Source organism: Perognathus longimembris, chromosome 13, assembly GCF_023159225.1.
Source record: "Perognathus longimembris pacificus isolate PPM17 chromosome 13, ASM2315922v1, whole genome shotgun sequence".
In the NCBI taxonomy this organism is placed as follows: domain Eukaryota; kingdom Metazoa; phylum Chordata; class Mammalia; order Rodentia; family Heteromyidae; genus Perognathus; species Perognathus longimembris.
Window position 1 is genome coordinate 13295579 of NC_063173.1, and position 22914 is coordinate 13318492.

Consider the following 22914-nt stretch of genomic DNA (forward strand, 5'->3'; position numbering starts at 1 on the left):
ATATCTTGTTACAGAAAGACATGACTAAGGCAAAGTAACATAACATAGACAAAGGTAACATAACATAGACAAAGACATTCTCCTATGATCTAGAATGAAACTGCCTCTCCCAACATGAAAAGCAGCCGTGAAACATAAAGAGCAAACACATTTGGATTTGTTCCCCTCAAGGAGGGCAGGGTTTATCTCTCAGCACAAACACAGACAATGGATCTTAGCACACAACAGAGGGAAATTAGGCTCCATGTAGGCAGAGGAAATAAAAAAAAGACAGACATCAAACAGGAAGCAATATAGCATGGTAGTAAAGTATTCATTTAGCAAATGTAATTTCAAATCTTGGCAGAGCACACACAAGCTCTGTGGCTTAGTTAAATCATCTTGTTAATCAAAGTTTCATTTATATCACAAAAAACAGTCACTACCTAAAAGTTGTAATATTCACAGAAAGGCTGAAAAGCACTATCATAGTGCCTGGCATGTTGCAAATCATGAGAGATAGTATTATTAAGTGCTTTGATAAAGTCCCAAGTCATGAATAATAAACCATCAATGAGGACTGTGACATGCTCTGTATTTCATACATTTTCAGTTTCATTTCCCCCCCCCCCTTTTTTTTGGTGTCAGTCTTGAGGCTTGAACTCATGGCCTGGGCACTATCCCTGAGCTTTTGTGCTCAAGGCTAGCGCTCTGCCACTTGAGGTGCAGCTCTACATTTTCTTTCTTTCTTTTTTTTTTTTTTTCCTTCTTTGGTGGTTACTTGGAGATAAGAGTCTCACACACTTGCTGCTCAGGCTGGATTTCATCTGCAATTCTCAGATCTCAGCTAGGATTACAGGTGGGAGTCACTGGCGGCCAGATCCTTTAAAAAACTATCCTAGCCAGGTAAACAAGACCTCCATCACAGCAATTTCAGAAAGTAGGAATAAACCCAAATTACTAGTGGTTTGAATACATTTCTTCCATGGTATACACTGGTGTTTTTTTTTTTCCAAGTGAATTTCAGTCCTATATTCTTACTGTCTTAGTTAACATTACACGTATATTTTATATCACAGTCTTTCAGTGACACAACATGGATTGTTTCACATAGTAATTCCATGGAGTGGATGGACCACCCTATAATTCATGTTTCCACCCAAAGAAAAGCACTGATATCATGCTTATGGACAAGTGGAATTAAGATAGTGTTCGGACCTATTTGTATCAAGCCTGCAAGGATGAGGGGATGTGGAATGGTAAGGGTCACCTGTGTCCCCCCGCCACCAGGTCCTTGTCACAGCTGATCTTGAACATAGCCAGCACCCGCGTTCTGATCTGCTTGGTCTTGGCACCGTAGATGATGGGATTGATCACCGGAGGGAGCAGCAGATACACGTCCCCCATGAGCACGTGCACAATAGGATGCAGGCTGTTTCCAAATCGGTGTACCACTGAGAGGCCAATGAGGGGCACGTAGAAGGCCAAGACCACACCGATGTGTGACACGCAGGTGCCGAAGGCCTTGGCCCGCTCTGACTTGGAAGGCAGTTGAAGAACTGTTCGTATAATCAGAAAATAGGACAAGGAGATGAACATGACATCTACTCCCATGACAAGCAGAATGGCAGTCAGACCGTAGACTACATTGGGCAATGTGTCTGTATAGGCCAACTTCATCACATCCTGGTGCACGCAGTAGGAGTGGGAGAGCACATTGGAGTGGCAGAAGGCCAGCCGCTTGATGAGCAGAGGCAGGGGGAAAAAAAAGAGGGATCCCCGGATGACAGCGACCACGCCGATCTGGGCGGTGACTGTGTTGTTGAGCACTGCAGCGTGGCGCAGTGGGTGGCAAATGGCCACGTAACGGTCAAAGGCCATGGCCAGCAGTATGGTAGATTCAATGGCCGACAGAGTGTGAATAAAGAACATCTGGACAAGACAGGCCTCAAAAGTAATCTCCTGGGAGTCAAACCAGAAGAGGGCGAGGATCTTGGGCATGGTGGATGTGGATAAGGCCAGGTCAATGGCAGCCAGCATGCAGAGAAAGAGGTACATGGGTGCATGCAGGCTGCGCTCTGTCCTCACAATGAAGACCACAATGCAATTTCCGAACAACGCCACGACGTACATAGAAAGCAGCGGGAAACCAAACCAGAAATGAGCTTCCTCCAGTCCGGGGATGCCAATGAGGACGAAGGTGGCGTGGGTGAAGTTGCAGGAACTCATAGCGTGCGTCGAGGAGAAGTGACTGGCAAGGGCAGGATCACGCTGGCAACCTGTTTCCAACATGAAATACAATCAGAGAATGTTTCCTGGAAAACAGGAGGAGGGGTGAAGGAGAGGGAAAGGGGGGCTGAGGGTGTCTTACTTCCCTCTCCCCTCTGTCTTCTCTCATTCCAACTTACGCTGTTTGTCATAGCTCCAAGGACCTCTCTCCCAAAGGAGGGAATGCAACAGCTGAAATCCATTAATGAACCACTACTCTTAAGGTCCATTTAATTTTCCAAAGACAGCCAAACTTAGATGATAAATGCTTATCCAAAAATATGGTTGTCTCAAATGTCCTCAGATGTTTCATATTGTCTCATACCTTCATTATTTGGTTAATAGGCGGCCTTAAATTTTTTCCCTTCTATTTCAGAAAGATATTGAACTGCAGACTGCTTTAAGGTAAAGCCAGCTTCCTTCCCTCTTCCTATCCTTCCCTTCATTCTTCCCTTTCTCCATCCATCTTTCCTTTCCGTTTTTTCTTTTCTCCTTCTTCTTCTCTTCCCTGTCTGTATTTTTCCATCTTCATATCTCGCTTTCTCCCTTCTTTTCCCTCTTTCTCCTTTCATATACCTATTTAATCATGTTTCATCACATTTACTTGTATGGCTTGTAAGTACCAGGCTTCTTAGTAGCTAGTGCTGATACAGAAGTGGGAATGGTTCCCCTTGATCTCTATATGAGTTGTCTAGGGTAGAAGATAGACAAGCAGCCAGGATACTGGAGTATTCTGATACTAGCTAGCATAGGCAGACATTTAACGCATGGGTCTGGGAAAGGCATGATAGGAGGAGCCCTCTGGGACAAGGGGACTTTTTCTTCCTCAGTCTTGAAAAAGGGGAGAGAATATAGGGGTGTTCCAAGATGATGAGATAGAAAATAATTTTGCAAAATTTCAAGATTCTAGGCCCTTGATTCTATGGTCAGCAAGGAGAAAAAGATACACAATAGCAACTAAGAAAAAAGAACACCCCAACAATCCTGAAAAGCAAGCAAAAAATAAACAGAAAAAGACCCTATCTATCTCTTAGGGCAAACAGGAAACAAATCTGGGATCACAAAACGAAAGGTACCAGCTCCACTTGAGAAGGTCTTCGGTGATAAAGGTACGGTGAGACTCCTGGCCTCCAGCAGATCCTAGCTGTTGGATGTGTTCCCATTGCAGGCTGTCTTCTCTCTGCTCTTGGACTCTTGGTGGGCACCCACACATCTGAAAGCCACCTCCAAAGCCACTCCCATTTTTAACCAAAGGGCTTAGCTTGTGTTCTGCCTTTGTGAAAGATATTAACTTTATAGTGATATTATGAGAGCTTATCTGTGTTGGAACCTGTGTCAACAATTTGTTTCTATGAAGGGAAATATTTCCTTCCCCATCTTTCTTTCTTTCTTTTCCACTTGGTAAGTTCAATACCGGTTTATTGCAACCTCCTACTCACCTGAGCACTTGGTCTCTAACATCTGCTAGGCTGCCTAAATGCCCTGCTATTTAGAACTATCTTTAAAGGGCCATCAGCATGGTGGTGAGAAGCAGGTAAGTCTTGAAAATAAACTCACCTGTCTTCATTGATGATATTCAGGTCAACATTTTTTTTAACTTGCAGGAATCTTTCATTTCTAACCTGGGTCACTTCTGTAACTAACTGGGAGAGACTCTTCAGTGAGGCTTTCAGGGAGAAAGCATGGAGAACAGCCCTCAAAATACCTTAGCCATATACCTTGAGCCTTTAAGTATCTTAAAGTGAGCCCTAAGAGGTTCAAAGGCTCCCTCCACACATCTGACCTTTATTTTCTCTTCTCTGTCCTTAAAACGGGTCCAGATACCTAAAACTCTCCTCCTTGACAAGTATCAAAGTCCAGATGTGGCCTCTAGCTTGGCTATCAAACACGAAAATCACTTTTCAGAGGCAGATCATTTTCATTCTCCAGTGAGATACAAAATAACTTATATCTTGAATGTGTAACTTGTGTAGCTTGTGGAAAGAGGCACAGAAACCCCTCCACCCCAAAATACTTCAGAATTATAAAAGAGCCAAAGAGCCTTCACTAGAGAAAGGCAAAATGACTAGACGGTTAGTGCCCAAGAGAAGTGGAGCCCAGGGTGGAGACAAGGCAGACACGAGAGATCTGCAGGTGAGCACAGTGACATTGTCAGGTTCTCAAGGTCTTAGGCGAGCACAGTGACATTGTCAGGTTCTCAAGGTCTTAGGCGAGCACAGTGACATTGTCAGGTTCTCAAGGTCTTAGGCGATGCTTACAGACACCAAGACCTCTCGTGGCCATGGAGTTGGGTACCTTCCTCACCCTTCTCTCTATAGAACACATTTTCTGCTTCACTAGCACCTGCACTTGCTGCTGAACCTAAGACTGCCTGGCCATCATCTCATCTCCTAATGTCTCTCTCCCAGAAGACCTCAAGTCTCCTATCCACATCATCTGTCTTCCTAGCAAAAGTGATTCTTTGTCAAGACCCAGAATAAGCTTCTTTTGGGGTTGGGGTGTGGCTGCTGTGTGTATTTTTTACCTGCCTTTCTGGACTGCCCTCTAAGGTTCTGGGAAATTCTTTTGCCCAGCACATAAAGGTGTGAGTGGACCATAAGGGCATCCTTCTGTTCTATCATGAAGCAGAGAGAGAGAGAGAGAGAGAGAGAGAGAGAGAGAGAGAGAGAGAGAGAGAGAGACTCTGTATATGTGTGTATGTGTGTGTGTGTGTGTGTTCAAGGTTTCTTGGGCTGCTGGATGCCAGGTGAGGGTGTACTCACCTGAAAAGAGTGCAGTCTTTCTTAAGGAGAGCAGCTGCAGCTGGCTTTTTCTTTCCGGAGCAAGTGTTTTGATAATATTACTCACAAGGCCCATGGGAACAGGCTATGGGAATATGAGCTGAGGCTCTAGAGATGTGATGGTCACAAGCATAATATCACCATGTCCACGTGTGTGTCACTCCCGTAGGTTTCTGACCTCCCCTGTCTAGGGGAGTGACCTTAAAGAGAACTACAGCGCCTCCGCCATTACAGTGCACAGTGACAGATACAAGCCACTTGATGGTGTGTCTCTACTTGTCCCAGGTAACATCTAAGCTTCATTGCTGCAGGGTTAGGGTTTTGTCTTATTCGCTACAACAGGCCAAGTTATAGCCCTTAGACTCTAGGCATTCATTTCACGTTTTCTTTAAAAACCAAGTTGAGTACATTACAAATCTAGTACCATAGCACAAAATAGGCTCATAGGCTTCTCCAGATGGCTGTCCTAGCTTCTCTCTCAGTTGGAAAAGCAGCTCTTAATGGAGTAAACTCAATCCTACTACACCTGTGTCACAGATAAATGATTAGATAAAGGCTCTTATTTGGGTCACCTAGCTAGTGACAATGTTGACTGGAGAACCACATATGTGAAACCACATGTTCATTATATTGAACAAATATTTGTTGAGGGCTAGCAATGTCCTGAGCAAAAGAGACAGAAGAAATTCCCAGCCTCATGGAATATACATTCTAGTGAGGGGGGAGATAATAAATGAAATTAATGTATAAAATATAAACAGGATGATAGGTAGTCATAGGAGGAAAACATAAAGAGGAATAGATCAGGGCTGGGGATATGGCCTAGTGGCAAGAGTGCTTGCCTCGTATACATGAGGCCCTGGGTTCAATTCCCCAGCACCACATATACAGAAAATGGCCAGAAGTGGCGCTGTGGCTCAGGTGGTAGAGTGCTAGCCTTGAGCAAAAAGAAGCCAGGGACAGTGCTCAGGCCCTGAGTCCAAGGCCCAGGACTGGCCAAAAAAAAAGAAAAAAAAAAAAGAGGAATAGATCAAGATCAATATTTTGGGGTGGGAGCTGAAACCTTAGATGAAGTTACTTAGTGGCGAGATTTGAGAAGAGGCCTGAAGAAGGTAGGGATAGCTATCAGAAAAAAATGACACTGCCCCATTTGTAAGGAAATGGAAGGACTTGGAAAAAATTATACTAAGTGAAGTGAGCCAGACTCAAAGAAACATAGACTCTATAATTTCTCTCATTGGTAATAATTAGTACATGTCTAGTATAGTCCTAGCAGAAAATCACAATAGCTCAACAGCTATGTACATATGATCACATAAGATGATGCTAACTGAAATGAACTCCAAGTCATGGAAATAAGTGGTTTACCATTGTCATTGTTATTTTTGATGTACTATCTGAAATCATGCCACTTTCTTATTGTCTCTTCCTCAGGGTTTTACCCTGATGTCACTGCTACTGATTTTGGTACCCTGGGTATTGTATATATATGTTTATTGGAACTAGGGAAGGGAAGGAGAATATAAAAATGGAGTGACAAAGGGTAAAAGGCAAACCAATGCAACATCAATACTTACAAAACTATATAATCCAACTGTACAACTCATGAGGGGGGGAGGGAAATGAGAAGGGGGAAGGACAGAGAAAAATAAGGGAGGAGGTAACAAATCTGATAAGAAATCTACTCACTGCCTTACATATGAAACTGTAACACCACTGGACATCACTTCAACAATAAATAAATTAATAAAAAAGCTAAAAAAATCCCCCAAATCAAACAAAAATATAGATCCTCTTAACTGGAATACTGTAAATGAAATCTATTGTAATTAAAAAAAAAGAAAGTAGGGATAAAGCCATGGAGATATCCAGGAAAGAGAATTCCAGGAAGAAGGGACGAAATGAACAAATATAGTTGTTGTGGAGAGCACATCTGGTGGTTTAGAACCACAAGGAAGCCTGTGTGCTGCCTGAGCAGTCAGAATAGAGGGAGAAGAGTAGGGAAATGGAATCAAGAGATTTTTTTGAAGCCTAGGTTACGTAGGGCCTTATGGATTATTCACGAATTTTCACATAGTTGAAGGCCCATAGATGAGCCGAGGGACTGTGGGCAAGTTTGGAGCAGAGGAGGGATATGTTCTGATGTTGTAGATGCAAAATTCTATCACACTGTTTCTCTTTAGCTCCCTCATGATCTTCTTTGCATAGATGTTTTATTGGTCTTTATTACATTGCTTCCCCGCCCCCCCCCCCCCCCCCCCCCGCCCAGCCATAATCCAAGCCTTTAAGCTTAGATACTGTGCTCTCCAGGAACTGGCATATCTAGACGCTCTGATTTTTCTCCCCCAAGACATGTCCCTTGCCCTATACATACAAGACTTTCTTTCTGCTTTACTCAGCACTTTATTTGACCCAGTCTCTCATGTTTTCTAAGTGTTCCTGATATGTCTTACCTTGATATTGTCATTGCCATCTCTGAAAACAGGCCCAATCAACCATCATGATTGTCTTATTATTCACCTGCTTCTGGCAATGAAGTTTATGCGTTCATTCATTCATTCACACATCCATGCATTCATATGTTTTATTCAAGAAATTTCTTCAGTATTAGTTTTGTGTGGGCACTGGGTTGAGCTGAGGAGCTAAAGAAATGAATGAAGTCCTTCCTGAAAAGGTGCTTCAGACACCTACACAATCTTGAAATAATGTGAAAAGCCATGTGTCTCACCGATTTGTATGAGAACTTGAGGGAGGCTATCAATTCAGAGATCAAAACACCTCCATAGAAACTAAGAATCACTTCCTAGTCTTTGATGAAATGATGATCTACTTGAGTTCCATCCAAACTTTTATGCATCTTTTATGACATTATTTCTTTATCCATTAGTTTAATCAAGATTGATTGATGTTATAGAGCCTTGCATGGTGGTCTATGCCCATAATCCTAGCAACTGGGAAGGTTGAGGTGGGAGGATTGCAAGTTTGAAGCCAGCCAGGACAACTTAGTGAGACCCTGTTCTCAAAAACAAAACAAAAACAAAAAGCCTAAAGAGTCAAACAATAGCAGGAAGATACCTGAAAGCAGTACTATGTATTTAAATGAAGGAGCAACAATAAACAAGACAGTTTTTGCCATGAGAAATGAACTCAGAGCTTGTGGTGAGAACAGTTGTGGTAGAATTTGAAGGTGGTTGTCATGAGAAAAAAAGACACAAGGTGGTACAGGACTCGGTGGGAATGGACCAGGACAGCTGAAAAGGAAAAGCAAAGTCTATGAAGGAGCCAAGGGTATCAAGGAAAGGAATCCAGCGAATGCTAGAGGTACAGGGAACAGATGTGCCTGAATATGACAGAGGACCTCCAGGATCAAGGAAATATAAGTCGCTTATTGTGTTTGAAACATTATACAGAGAAATAATGACTTTTGAGAGGGGAATACAGCTTGGTAATGCTAATATCTTTGGAAATGCAGAGTAAAAATGAGGGATGAGACATAGCACAGATGAAACAAATTCTTTGTCCTCAAAGATCTTGTATTATGATGGGGGGAAAAAAACAGAAAAAAGTGTAGGCCTTTAGTTCTCATGGGTATGTGATTCCAGGGAGACTGTCACTGATGAAAAATTGTGAATGCTCAGGATGCAGAGAGTTTGGTGCCATGTTGTAGATGCTTGATTCACTTTTCTTTTAACTCTGTCCAACTTTTGCTAAAGACGCATGGCCTTTAAATAAGTCTAAAAATTCCACTGTATTATTTACATTAAATTATTTGCTCTTTCTGGATTAGGAAGATGACTGTAACTTTTGTGTTGGCATTTTGGAGACATGTTTTGACAAAATGAAGGGCAGGGAAACACTCAACACAGTGCATAGTGATTTGAACCCAAATGAAAATGACAGTAGCTGAGCTGTATGAATTTATCACTTTTGTTTTTGAACAACTGTTTTGTTTGAACTTGCTTATTTTTGGCACCACTTGCTCAAAATTGTGTATAATAAATTCACCAATAAGATGGACTTATATAATATATATAACATTATGTATTATATATATAGTACATATATAACATGCTCAATGTTGAAAAGGCTCAAAGTTAAAAACAAAGCAGAGAAGGGTGGCAGTGAAAACTAGCAGGGATCCAGGGAACGTTGTTGTTATTATTTTCATCATAGTGAAATGTGATGTTGGAGAGTACTTAGTGAGTGAAGAAAATGCCTAGAGGCTAACGTAGGTGTGCTAGTGCAACTTAAGGGAGTGTAGCAGGTGTCTCAGCTGGGATGGAGAAGGCAAGTTAAATAACATTGATCCCCTCATAAAGCATAGCTATTATAACAGCTGTGATTTTTTTCCCTCCTGGTTTAGACAAGAGGGCATAGAAATGTGCTGACTAATGAACGTGACAAGATTTGTCTTGTGCATCAATGTAATAGCAGTCATTGTTATGAGGGAAAAATGGACTGTAAAGCACATGGAAGAAAGAAGTCCCTTCAAAAAGCTATAGATAAATGACTGTGAATCCAAGATGAGAACTGGTATCGTGGTGGTAGCAGCAGAGGTCATGACTGGATTCTAGATTTTCTGGTAGGTCGGATACAGAACTAGAGTGACAGAAAGACAACATGGGCATCTCCAAGAGTTTTGTTTCAGCAACTTGAAAAGTAGAAGTTACTAAAGTATGGAAGCCTGTGGATAAACAAGTATTTTCTTGACAGGAATAGTAGGATATGATTTTTGGAGTCAAAAATCATATGGCATGTCGAGTCAAAGATGACGATGAGATTTTTGAGTACAGATATTTATAAATAGGCAGTTGGATGATTTTTGGATGAATGTTCATTTGGAATAGCAATGAAAGCATTATGTTAGATAAGATGGCCAAAGTTACAGAATCTGCTAACATAGGAAAATGAAGACTAACAATATTTGACTCTGAAAATATTGTTAAACACACAGAGAGCAATGCCGTCGCCTTATTATCAAAAAGCCAATATTAGAATCATTTAATAAACTCACTCTAAGTATGAATGATGACATCTATTTATGTTCTGATCCAAATAGCAGGGATATATAGGATCCAATGTAAAAGAGTACTATCAATGTGTTCTTGAAATGAGTGTTTAAAAACATTGAGAATTATTAGGCACACCCATGGAGAAGATAATCAACTTTGGAAGTGAAGAAAATTGCCAGGTAAATAACATAAATTATAATTCACTTGCAATGCATAATAATTTAAAGTGTTTTATGAGGGAGCGGGCTGATGGGGTGGCTGACAGAAGTTCTAGAATATGAATGAGTCTGGAAAGATCAGAAGGCAGCATATGTTTGATTTTGATATATTGCTTTGAGCTTTTCTTCCAAACTTTATAGTCTGAGGCTTGCCTCAAGGGGTACAGAACCTGCCTAATGAGCAGAAGAACTTTAACTCTAACCACTGTACTGCCAAAAATTATTTTAAAAATTGTATTTTATATCTCCTAGTACAAATTATGTAAACAAACATATGTGTGTATATATTAAATTTATACCAATAAATATATTCTATTTTGTATCCTATCCTATCCTGTCCAATATAAAACTAAAGTTAAGAGACATGGATATACAATGCCACTTACTAGCTTCTTAATCAAACTAGTATTTTATGCCTCCAACTTCTCATGGGTAAATAGAAAGTGACTTCCTTGTAATGGTATTATGATGTGAGTATATACTAATTTATGTAGAAAATATGTACAATCAGAAATATTAGTTAAAGTTATTACCATAACTAGAGAATGCTATTTTCAATGAAAGAATGACTTTTTTACAGCATGCCATTATAAGTACTTTGAAGTGGGTGGGGTAGGAATGGAGGTCTGTATGTAGGACTGGAGGCAACAATAGTTTGGAACAAGAAGTGATAATGGGGAAAAACGTTTTGAGTTAAGGCTTTAGACTGTTTATCCTATTTTGAAAATCAATAAAGTCATGGATGATTCCAATACATCCAAAATTAAGTTTAAACAATTGTAAAATGATTCTATACTTAGCTTCCTATTAATTGATAACATGATCAGAAGCAGAACATCTAGAAGAGATCAACTGGTGCTAAAATACTATGATTCCATGCATTTTTTTTAAATGAAGGACTTTTATCACGGCTCTACATATCTGCTTGGTCTTCACGCTGTAGATAATGGGGTTCATGACAGGAGGGATTAGCAATAGGTGTTGGCAATCATGGTGTGCACGTAGAGTGGGGCTCATTCCCAAATCTGTGAACAAAGGAGAGACTGATCAATGGAATATAGAACACAGCCACTGCCCCAATGTGGGAAACACATGTGCTAAGGGATTTCTTCCTCTCTTCTGAGGAAGCGATGCTGAGGACAGTCCTGATGATCAACACATAGGACAGGAGGATGAGGACCGAGTCTACACCAACAGTAGAAATCATGGCAGTCAATCCAACCGCATTGTTGATCCTGGTGTCTGTGCAGGAGAGCTTCATCACATCAGGGTGGAAGCAGTAGGAATGGTGGAGCACACGGCTGCGGCAGTAGGACAATCTTTTAAGAAGAGCTACCATTGGTGTCAGCACTAGGGTCCCCCTGGTCACAATTGCCACCCCAATTTGTGAAATTCTGGAGTCAGTTAGAATTGTGGCATACCTAAGGGGGTTAGAGATGGCCACAAATCAATCAAAAGCCATAGCTAATAGGACTGAAGATTCCATCACAGTGAAGAGTTGAATGAAGAACATCTGGGACAAGCAGGCATTGAAGCTGATCTCCCTGGCATTGGACCAGAAGATGCCCAACATGGTGGCCAGAGTAGATAGGGACAGCCCAAGGTCCGTGGTGGACAGCATAGACAGGAAATAGTACATGGGCTCATGAAGGCTGGGCTGAGTGAGAATGGCAAAGAGAATCAGGCTGTTCCCTGAGAGGGCCGTTGCATAGAGACAGCAGAAGGGAATGGAGATCCAGGCGTGGAAGGCTTCCAGCCCAGGAACACCAGTTAGCAGGAAGATGATGGACGAGGATGTGGTGTTCTGGAAAGCTGACATACTGGATTAAAGGCATAGAGCAAGTCTGAAACAGAAAAACTCCATATGCTTGCGTGTTATTCCAATTACAAATAATTTTATTCCCCTGAAGATTGACCAAAGATGACCATCTAGATATGAAAATATGAATGGCTTGCTGAAATGGATAAATGTGTAATATTTCCATTACGGTAAAGTGTATCTTTTTTTTCTTTTCAGGCCATGAATTTTCTTCTCTGGGACCATTTCCTATTAGTTTTATTTATACATGGGACCATTTCCTATTAGTTTTATTTATAACATATGACCTTTCTTCAAACAGTGTAAGTGACACAGGATGTTGCCCTTCACTTGATATATGCCTACCCAACTCAATTATATATTATCTTCAATTCATCTAAAGGCTAGCTCTTCATAATGGTTTTTCTCTGTTTCATTACTTCCATTGTCCCACTTCTTAGGATATGCCCATTGGAATGTAATTGTTTTTTTGGAAGGATAATTAACTTTGTTGAAAACATTCCATTTCTTTTTTCACTGAATAGAAAATTGCAGGTTCTATATGAATAATAAATGAGACTGTGCAGTATAACAGATTAGGACATGTTAGAAGGCTCAGTGAGAGATAGTTTTAGGATGGATTCTTCAGTAGAAAAGAAAGGTGCTGAAGGGCAGATAGGAAATTTAGGATAAAAAAAGGGTACAGAGGGGGAACTTAAGTGTTTCCAGAGTATACACATCCACTCATTTAGACTGCCAATACTAGATCATCTAAAGAAATCTGTTGGCTGTGAACAGTAGCTCATTCCTGTAATCTCAGTTACTTAGATATAGAAGGATCATAATTGGAAGACAGTCTAGGCCAGCTACCAAGAATAGATCTCAAAAACAAGTTGGGACTGGTGGCATATATCTATAATCCCAGTGACTCTGCAAGTAGAAGTAGGAGGATTGTGGTCCTGGGATGACTCTGAGCAAAAAAAGTGAGACTATCTGAAAACTAACTAAAGCACAAAAAGGAGGGGGTTGTAGCTCAAGTAGTCTAGTGCTTGTCTAGGATGATCCAAGTTCACAGTTCAAATTCCAGTACTTCCAACAAACAAAAAATAAGCAAGGGAGGGAGTAGGAGGGAGGAAAAGTGGGAGAAAAATGAGGGAAGGGGTAACGAGTTTGACAAGTAAAGTACTCACTACCTTACCTATGTAACTGTAACCCCTCTGTACATCTCCTTGACAATAAAATTAAAATTTAAAAAAGAAAGAACAGATGACAACAACTCAAGCCAAGTTAAAGGGAAGCCTTTGTCAATAATTGTTGGGGATTCACACTGCCCTTCAACCAGCCCTGGGGCAGTGTGGGAGGGAGCCCCTTCCACCTTCCGGCCTCAACCGGAAGAGAAGCGAGCGTCCCCGCCTCCCGGCTTGGCCACGTGTCTAATGGCAGAGGCCCGGCCCTTGGGGGGCTGTAGTCCCCGCCCATAGAGGAAGTTCGTGACATCACCATGACGGACATGGTCTTTAGTCTATGACTGGCCCTTTGGCCAGTCCCCCTCCTTTCCCGCCATTACCGTTATATAAACCTCCTCCCAATGAAATCCTGTGAGACCCGTTCGACCATCAGGCTGTCTCCCCGGAATTTTCTTCCTGTGTCTGACACGTGAGGGGGCTGATGGTGAAGGGGATTTCCACAAAGATACGCCTTACTCCTTCTGCCGGTGGGAGGGGTGGGGCCGAGTGTCTTTCATAGTTTAGAATTTAGGCATCTCCCCTGGAGAAGTGGGGAGAGGGGGTCCAGAGCCCCCCCGACATATGGCGACCACGAAGGGAGGGGAACGCATGGCCGGGAATTTCGGGGTCCAGTGACCCCACAGACTCGCTGAGTAAGTGGGTTTTCAGAGGAGAAAGTGCCCGCCCGGTGGGGTGGCAAACGCATAGCGAGAAAACAGGGATGGGCTCGCGGGACTTCGCGAGTCCCGGGATGCGGCGCGCCTGAAAGAGTTTTCCCACCATGGCGGCTTGGCGCCAGGCGGGGTGGAGCAGGGCGCGTGTCCCGCGGAGATGCGGCAGTGGAGCGCTGGGAATGGCGGGAGCCCTTGCGCACCTGGCGTTTCCAGGTCCCAATCTGGGAATGGGTGGCGGGGCGCGCGCGAATGCTGCTGGAGCACAGAGCTGCGGTTTGACGCCCGCGCCTGGGTAGAGAGCAAGGCAGTAGCGCGTCGCCCCCAAATCGCTCGAGCGCTGGAGCGGCTGGCGCCCCCTCCCCCCCCAGCAGCTGTGGGCGGTGCTTAGCGTGGCAGCGTCCCAGGGCGCAGAGCATTGGGCGCCCCCTCCAACCCCAAAGCACGTGGTGGGCGGAAACTGCTTTATACTGGCTCCCCCCTCCCCTCCCTCCCCCCCTCCCCTCCCTCCCTCCCCTCCCCCTCCCCCTCCCCCTCCCCCCCCCAGGCCTGGGAAGGCTGGATAATCTGCTTTAAAGGAAACAAAAGGGTTATTGGTTTGTTGTTTTTTTTTTGTCAACGTTCGCTAGTCGGAAGTTCGTTAGCTCTGAATTTGTGGGCTAAATTCTAAACTTGGTTAACAAATAAAAGAGATTTCAAATTTTCCCTCTGCAGATGGGCGGGGACTCGAGACCTTTGGCACTTTCTCGCTGCAGCTGGGCGGGGCTAGAGTCTGCGTCTGTGAGCTCAACCGCCCCCCCCCCACCATGCAGCTGCTGCATTTCTCTCCCTCCTGACAAATAGCTTATGGGTAAAAGTTAAAACAAGGAGACGCCTCAGATTATAAACTAAAATGGAATATTAAAAGGGGAAACAAAGGGTTTTGATACAGCAATAAGTAATTTGGTTGGATTTCCTATAATTACCAGTTCAATGATACAGAAATTGGAGGAGTTTTTGTGGATGGTTGGAAGTTTGCTTTATCTGGTGTGATTTGAAAAATTGTCAGGTTGGGAGTCACAGATTTGTCTTGGGATTGGGTGACTAGGAGAGGTTTCCTTTTTGTTTTTTATCAACCACGTGGTTCTATTATAGGCAAATTAATACCATTTGCCACTGGAATTCCAGAAAAGTTCAATGGCCAATCAAAAAAGCAATTTTAAGAGCGCTTAGGGTTCATATGTGTGTCTGTGTGTCTGTATGTCTGGTAAAATTTAAAAGCAAAGCAAAATAGGTTTTCAACCCAATGTTCGGATGCAGGCAAATGTGTCTAAGAGAACCTCCATAAGGTTCAAATATGCAGCATGTGGTATAAGTACAGTGATGTAAAACCAGTGTGTTATTCTTTATATTCAGTGTGTTAAAAGTCAAGTGTATATCTAGTCCTGACAATTCTTTGGCATAAATTAAGATTTTACCTTCCCATTTTTATCTCCTGTGTTCTCGTAAACTCGCAAGATCAAAAAATTGGAATCGTTTCATACAAATGTGACTATTAACCTAAATTTTCCTGACCCAAAATTAAACATTTTGCTTCCTAGGATGCAGGTCCAACGCGTGTGCTAGCTGTCTGTTCCCAAGCTGCCTGATTTCACTACTAACGATCCCTTGGTCTCTCTCTCTCTCTCTCTCTCTCTCTCTCTCTCTCTCTCTCTCTCTCTCTCTCCCCCTTGCATTGGAAGCTGCTCAAATGATTTATGAGCCTTGCAAGGATGTGAATAGTCCTATCCTAACAGTTACTCCAGGTTAAATCACCATAGTTATGTTGGTGGCCACAGAGCTAACTATGTGGATTGTGTGATTAAGAAAATCCTTTTACCCTGCTTAAACCAGAAGGGCATCAACCCACAAAAGCCAAAAATGCTGGGAAGTTTCAAATATCAACAAGTCTGTATAGAAATTTTGCAGGCAACCCAGCAGGAGGTGTGACCATCTATCCAGATTCTGAGAGATGCCACTGCAGCCTGCCCAGATCCAACCCATCTCTCCTGCCTGCCTCCATCATACATGTCTAACAAAGCCTGCTGATTCGGCATGGAAGACACGGCCACTTCAGATCCGCAGAAGCTGAGACTTTTACATTGTCCTGACCCTTTGCCCTCTTAATTGTTATTCATTTATGCTCTCTTCCACCTGCCAGTAAGGTTAAAATGATATGATTTGATTTGATGGCACATAGATAAATCTCATGTTCTCTAAGTGTTACAGCAAAACTTTAACAAGCAATTCTTGGTCAGCTCTCAACAAGTTACAAATGGATTATCTCTGTTGTTTTCCTTGTTGCTCAATTGGAAATAAAAAGGGCTTTTATGTCTAAAGCTCCCTGGATGCAGTTCAAAGCCAGCCCGGGCAAAAGAAAAATCTCTCTAAAACTCCACCTCCCAGTTGACCAGCAAAGAGCCAGATTGAAAGCTTGGCTCAAGAGGGCCAGCAAATGCTGAAAGCAGCACCGTGGCTCAAGTGGTAGAGCACTAGCCTCGAACAGAAGTGCTCAGGGACAGTGCTCAGGCCCCGAGTTCAAAACCCGTAAATGCGGATGGGAGCATGCCATCCATCCCTGCAACAAGCGCTGGAAGTCCTGGGACTTAGCCAGTCCAGGAGACAGGAATGTGGAATGGAGTGAGAGGAGAATGGTGTCATATCCTAAACGGAGCTGCCTTGTCTCGCCCTTTTAAAACGGATCAGAGCCGGGAAATCGAGAGAGGTAATACCTGTCCATTTTCCTTTTTCTGCCAGTTGTGTGTGTGTGTGTGTATATATATATATGTATGTATATTTATTTATTTATTTATTTTTTGCCTCTGACTGGCTACACCAAACCGGTTTTCTATCACTAAACACTTCTTTCAGTCATTCCTCCTTACCTGTTCATTTTACAATTGGGTTTATGCTCCAAATGGAACTTTTCTGGCTTATGCCCAACTTCTCTGGACTAAATCACATGGATGGCCCCTACCTACCCCTCACCCCTTTTGTGTAAGAGGCCCCACATATCCTATGTCAGCATTTGCCTCATGCCCACATATGCCATGTGTTTACAGCACCCCCTGCTAATTTAAAAAACAAAAAGGCAGATGTTGGGGATTCACGCTGCCCTTCAACCAGCCCTGGGGCAGTGTGGGAGGGAGCCCCTTCCACCTTCCGGCCTCAACCGAAGAGAAGCGAGCGGTCCCTGCCTCCCGGCTTGGCCACGTGTCCAATGGTGGAGGCCCGGCCCTTGGGGGGCTGTAGTCCCCTCCCATAGACGAAGTTCGTGACATCACCATGACGGACATGGTCTTTAGCCTATGACTGGCCCTTTGGCCAGTCCCCTCCTTTCCTGCCATTACCATTATGTAAACCCCCTCCCAATTAAATCCTGTGAGACCTGTTCAACCATCAGGCTGTCTCCCCGGGATTTTCTTCCTGCGTCAAACACGTGAGGGGGGCTGATGGTGAAGGGGATTTCGGCATTTCTCCTCAACCCAGCAAAGTCCACAAAGATACGCCTTACTCCTTCTGCCGGTGGGAGGGGTAGGGCTGAGTGTCTTTCATAGTTTAGAATTTAGGCATCTCCCCTGGAGAAGTGGGGAGAAGGGGGTCCAGAGCCCCCCGACAAATAATTGTGAAAAATTATGAGTGAAATTATTTAAAAAAATCAGAAGAAATGAAGGAGTGTTACACGTGTTGACAAGAAAATAAGTTATAATTGTAGACTGTAGGGTTTACAGTAGTCCTTAGGGATGTGATGAAACTAATATGTGCTCAAACATTTTATGAAAATGAAAGTTCATAGCTAACAGTAATGTAGCATTTATTTTTCAACTGTTGGGAGAGAGGGCTTTGATTGTTCTCACCAAAAAGAATAAACACTAGAGATAATGGATGATTTGATCATCCTTAAGTGTACATATTTATGGAAAAATTGCACTATTGGAAATATCTCATGACCCCTAACAAATATGCATAATTATGACTTTTCACCTAAAAATAGAGAATACACCAAATAAGAGATTTCAAAACCAAAGGGAAAGATGAATAGAGAGAGGAATTGTGGGTGACCACAGTCATAACATTCAAGGTACATATGTGAAAATGGAACAGTTAACAGGAAATGGGAGGGGTAAGGAGAGATGGGGGAACAATGGAAGGGGTGACCTTGATTAAGACACATTGTACTTCCAAACAGACATATTGAATTGAAACCCCTTTGTACCACAACTTTAGGATAAGGAAAAAAATGAGTGAGAATACATATACAAATATTAAATAAAACTATTTTTCTTAGATTATTTCTTCCCTTTGATGCTGTCTTTTGCTTGACCTGATCATATATATATATATATATATATATATTTATATATACACACACACACATATATATGGAAGGATCACATGGTGCTCCCCAAATATGTTTATTATTTGTCATTTATAAGCAAAATAATACAAAAATGAGACCTGTAAAAATCAGAATGTCTCTGTCTTACATGATCAGGGATAGAAGCTAAGAAAAGCACAGATAAAACTGTAATCCCTCTGTACATTACTTTGACAATTAAAAAAAGAAAAAAGTGATTTCTATCTCTCTATAATAGGTATAATTACCTAAGTTTGCATACAGCATTTCTTTGAGATACTTGAACTCCTTTCAAAAACGCAGCATTGTTTATACTGAATACAGGAAATGAAAAAGTAAAAATCCCTGGAAAAAACAAGGCAAAAAAAAAATCCCTTCTTATTGACTTTATAATCATATGAAGGAGAAAGACCAGTGTTGTTTTCCAAGAACTTCAATATTGCATGTGCTGTGGAAAAAATAACAATGACTACTGGATGAAGTGGGCCTCCATATATGTCAATGAATTCTGGGCATCAAGGCTTTTATTTTACCTGTCATGATAGAGTTGCTATTTTTGTCATTAGTTTCAGAACTTAAAAAAAAAGAAAATCATCTGAGTAATTTCTCTTTCACCTTAACTTCCTAGTAACTCCCCTTTCAACAGTTCAGTTTATTTATTGCCTATTTTCATCCCTGCCCCCCTCCCACCCAGTTCGTGGTACTAGGATTTGAACTCAGGGCTTTGTGCTTGCTGGACAGATATTCTTACCATGTGTGCCATGCTTTTGAGATAGGGTCTCACTATGGCTTGGGCTATCCTGGACCACGACCATTCTACTTATACTTCTTGCCGTAGCCGGGATAAAGTTATATGCCACTTTCCTAAGTATTGGTGGAGGTGAGGCCTTGTGAACTCTTTGCCTGAACTGACCTGAAAATGCAATCCTCCTGCTCCTAGTCTCCCAAATATCTAGGCTTAACAGGCATGAGTCACCATGCCTAGATCCTAAATTTATTCCTCTTGGCAGTTTCTCCTTCCCTTTCATACTGAAAGTTCATAAACAGAACCAAACCATAGAGGACAGTTTGGCCTGACCTGTGTTTAGCCTAGCAGAAGAGAACGTAAATCCTTCTCTGTTCATTACTCTACCATCTTTCTTACCAGAGTGAGGAGACTGCACATTTCTTCTTCTGCTATAATCTCTTCATTCTCTCCATAAACACTTAATTCAGTCCATTAACAAACATATTCTAGGGAGTCGCTGTGTCATGTGTCAGCCAGCAAGGGGATGAAGCAATTGAAATAGCAAGTCTGAAGACTGAGAAAACCAAAGAAATTGTCAGGGGCTGAAAACCCCAAGCGCATAAGGCTAAAAGCCTTTTTTTTTTTTTTTTTTTTTGCCAGTCCTGGGGTTTGGACTCAGGGCCTGAGCACTGTCCCTAGTTTCTTTTTGCTCAAGGCTAGCACTCTGCCACTTGAGCCACAGCACCACTTCTGGCCATTTTCTGTGTACGTGGTGCTGGGGAATTAAATCCAGGGCTTCATGCATATGAGGCAAGCACTCTTGCCACTAGGCCATATCCCCAGCCCCTAAAAGCCTTTCTTTAACAAGCCTGGTGACTCTTACTGAAAATGAAACTTGACCAATTTAGAACACTTATCGCATGTCAGACACTGTATAAGTCTACTGCATATCAGAAGGTCAGAGGGAAGTGCTGGTAATTGCTGAGTGCACAAAGATGCGTGTATCTATGAGAAAAGAAACAGTACAGGGGAAACAATTCTGAGTTGTGTGTGCACATGAATATGTCTATGGAAAAGTCAAGAGCAAGTAATTCCAGGAGATCTGAATAGCATAGACCAAGCATATCTGTGTAAAGCTTTGATGGATGAATTTGAGTTTACAAGAATGAACAGCAAGAGAAGGGTGTTCTTTAAGTGTGTGTGTGTGTGTGTGTGTGTGTGTGTGTGTGTGTGTGTGTGTGTGTGCTGATCCTGGGGCTCGAACTCACAGCCTAGGCTCTATCCTTTTACCATTTTTCTCTCAAGGCTGGAACTCTATTAGAGCCATAGCTTCCCTTCAGGCTTTTTTGGTGGTGGGCTGGAGCCCAGACTTTCCAGCCTGGGCTGGCTTTGAACCACGATTTTCAGATCTCCACTTCCTGAGTGGTAGTATTACAGGCCTGAGCCACTGGTTCCTGGTGAAAGGGGTGCTCTCAACATATATAATACAGGCATATATTTGAATAATATGAATTTACTTGTTGGATATCTACAAAAAAATTAACCTGATGGAATCTTAAATATGAAACTGAGTGCTATGGGTAATGAAACTAGAGAAACTTAAACTGAAGGTTTGAAAACTATAAACTCCAGGGAAAAGATAAATGAACTTAGAGTGTAGTTGCTGAGCATTAAGAACTAGACCTTGTCAAATATTCACGGAATTAGTAAACAAATCATTCCCCTTCTCTTCTAATTTAACTCAAACAAAATTCCTTTCTTTCTTTAGCATCTTGTTTGGTACCACTGGTTCACTTTCTCCAATCCAAAATACTCCATTTTGGCCTAACTCAATAATAGAAGCATTTCATATCTCAGTGTGGAAGTTTTCAGCACATTCAACTCAACCAAGGTATATTGAGCATCTCTTACTATTGATCTTTGAAATGAGACACAGTTTATTTCCTCCTAAGTTTACCACCGAAGACAGGAAGAATGCTAACTCCCATTTTTTTTTTTTGCCAGTCCTAGGGCTGAGCACTGTCCCTGGCTTCTTTTTTCTCCAGGCTAGCACTCTACCACTTAATCCACAGCACCACTTCTGGCTTTTTCTGTATATATGGTGCTGAGGAATCGAACCCAGGGCTTCATGCATGGTAGGCAAGCACTCGACCACTAGGCCACATTCCCAGCCCTATGCATACTCTTCTTTGAAGAAGAGTTGGCTATGATTTATTATTCCTTAGCCTTCAGTAACAATCAGGATTTTTCTCTCTCTAATGACTTTCAAAAACCCCTAGCTGCTGTTATCTAAGTGCTAGGTATAAAAACTCTTCATACAAATTTATTTTTCTCTTCATCTAAAAATTTTGGTAATATGGAATTCCTCACCTGTGAAAGTTTCTCCTTCAATGAGAATTATTTTGTAAGTTTATTTCCTATGTAATAGAACTGTTTGGGTGTATGAGTCTGCTTTTTGTCTGGGCAGTTCCCTTCCTTTATTTCTCTCCATCTACTTTCCTTGAAATATCTTAGTTATTCCCATAACTTACAAGAAATGTATCCAATGCCTAACGTATGAAACTGTAACCTCTGTGTACATCACTTTGACAATAAATAAAGAAAAAATCACTAAAAAAATAAAAATAACAATAATGAAAAAAAGAAAACTAAAAAAAAAATAATAAAGAGCACTTAACATCCAGATGCCTTACAAGTCTTGTAATCTAATTATGACATCTCTTGAGCTTCTTTATTTCAAACATTAGCAAAATCTTAAAGGCTGTGGCAACATTTTTGGGTTCAAATATGAAGGTAGAAATGAAACAAGAAAGTGAGGTGGTCAAATCTAAAATTCGAGAAATTCCAGTCGCCGTTTAGAGACCAGATCAAGACGAGAATGTCCATGCTCTGCAGATTGCTTGGCCATAAAGAATTCTACAAATTCTACCATCCCCCTAGGCTACATATTACCATTCTACCTCATTCTGCACATTGTGATGAAATTCTTCCCTGTGGGTAATAAAATGCAGCTCATTCACGGTCAGGCATTTTCATCCAAACAGTTGTACTTACAGAGCCCATCCAGCACTTCTGCGGTCCCACTCCGGCTGGCCCAGAAGACAGAGGAGGCTTCTGGTTCTGGGAGAGAGCTGAGCTTGCAATGAAATTTATTGCAGTCTGCGTGGAGTTAGGCACAGACCTGAGAGGCCAAGTCCTGGTGGTGGTGGTGCTAATTTACGATGTCTCCCAAGTATTGGGCTCCCAGAGGATTTCTGTGGCCTCACACAGTCCTTTTATATCTGTCCCATTATGCAGTTATTTATTGTGGCTACGTGTTTTTATGGGCTGATGTTAACTTTTTGACCTTGTGCCATTTTATTGAAGATTTGTTTTCCTTAACCACTTTACTGAGATATAATGTACCTACTATCAAATCTACTCGTGTATAGTGTATAATTCAATCGTTTTTTTAGTAAAGTCACTGTGGCAGGAACCATCATCACAATTTGATTAGGAAAATTTTTATCACCTCACAGCAAACCTCATAAGCATTAGCAGGCTTTTTGAAGGGGATTTAAAAAAATGCAATAGCATTCCAAATTGCTTGGGAGCGTCTCCTATTGAGTGTGGCTTAAACTTCACCACATCAAAAAGCTTAGCATCGGGCTGGGGATATAGCCTAGTGGCAAGAGTGCCTGCCTCGGATACACGAGGCCCTAGGTTCGATTCCCCAGCACCACATATACAGAAAACGGCCAGAAGCGGCGCTGTGGCTCAAGTGGCAGAGTGCTAGCCTTGAGCAGGAAGAAGCCAGGGACAGTGCTCAGGCCCTGAGTCCAAGGCCCAGGACTGGCCAAAAAAAAAAAAAAAAAAAAAAA

At 42.1% G+C, this 22914-nt stretch overlaps 1 protein-coding gene and 1 pseudogene across 1 annotated transcript; both read right to left on the reverse strand.

The window, feature by feature from the left end:
* Positions 1–766: 766 nt before the first annotated feature.
* Positions 767–22146, reverse strand: LOC125361437 (olfactory receptor 51E2). The gene is made up of 2 exons (XM_048359921.1): positions 22109–22146; positions 767–2258 (listed from the first exon to the last, which is right to left on the reverse strand). Exon 2 carries the CDS (start codon positions 2206–2208, stop codon positions 1246–1248), a length of 963 nt encoding a protein of 320 aa, XP_048215878.1. The 5' UTR covers positions 2209–2258; positions 22109–22146; the 3' UTR covers positions 767–1245.
* Positions 11069–12076, reverse strand: LOC125361438 (annotated as a pseudogene).
* Positions 22147–22914: the final 768 nt, after the last annotated feature.

What these genes read in the sequence shown, in the direction of transcription:
- LOC125361437 (XM_048359921.1), bottom strand. Translation starts at nt 2,208, where the DNA reads ATGAGTTCCTGCAACTTCACCCACGCCACCTTCGTCCTCATTGGCATC.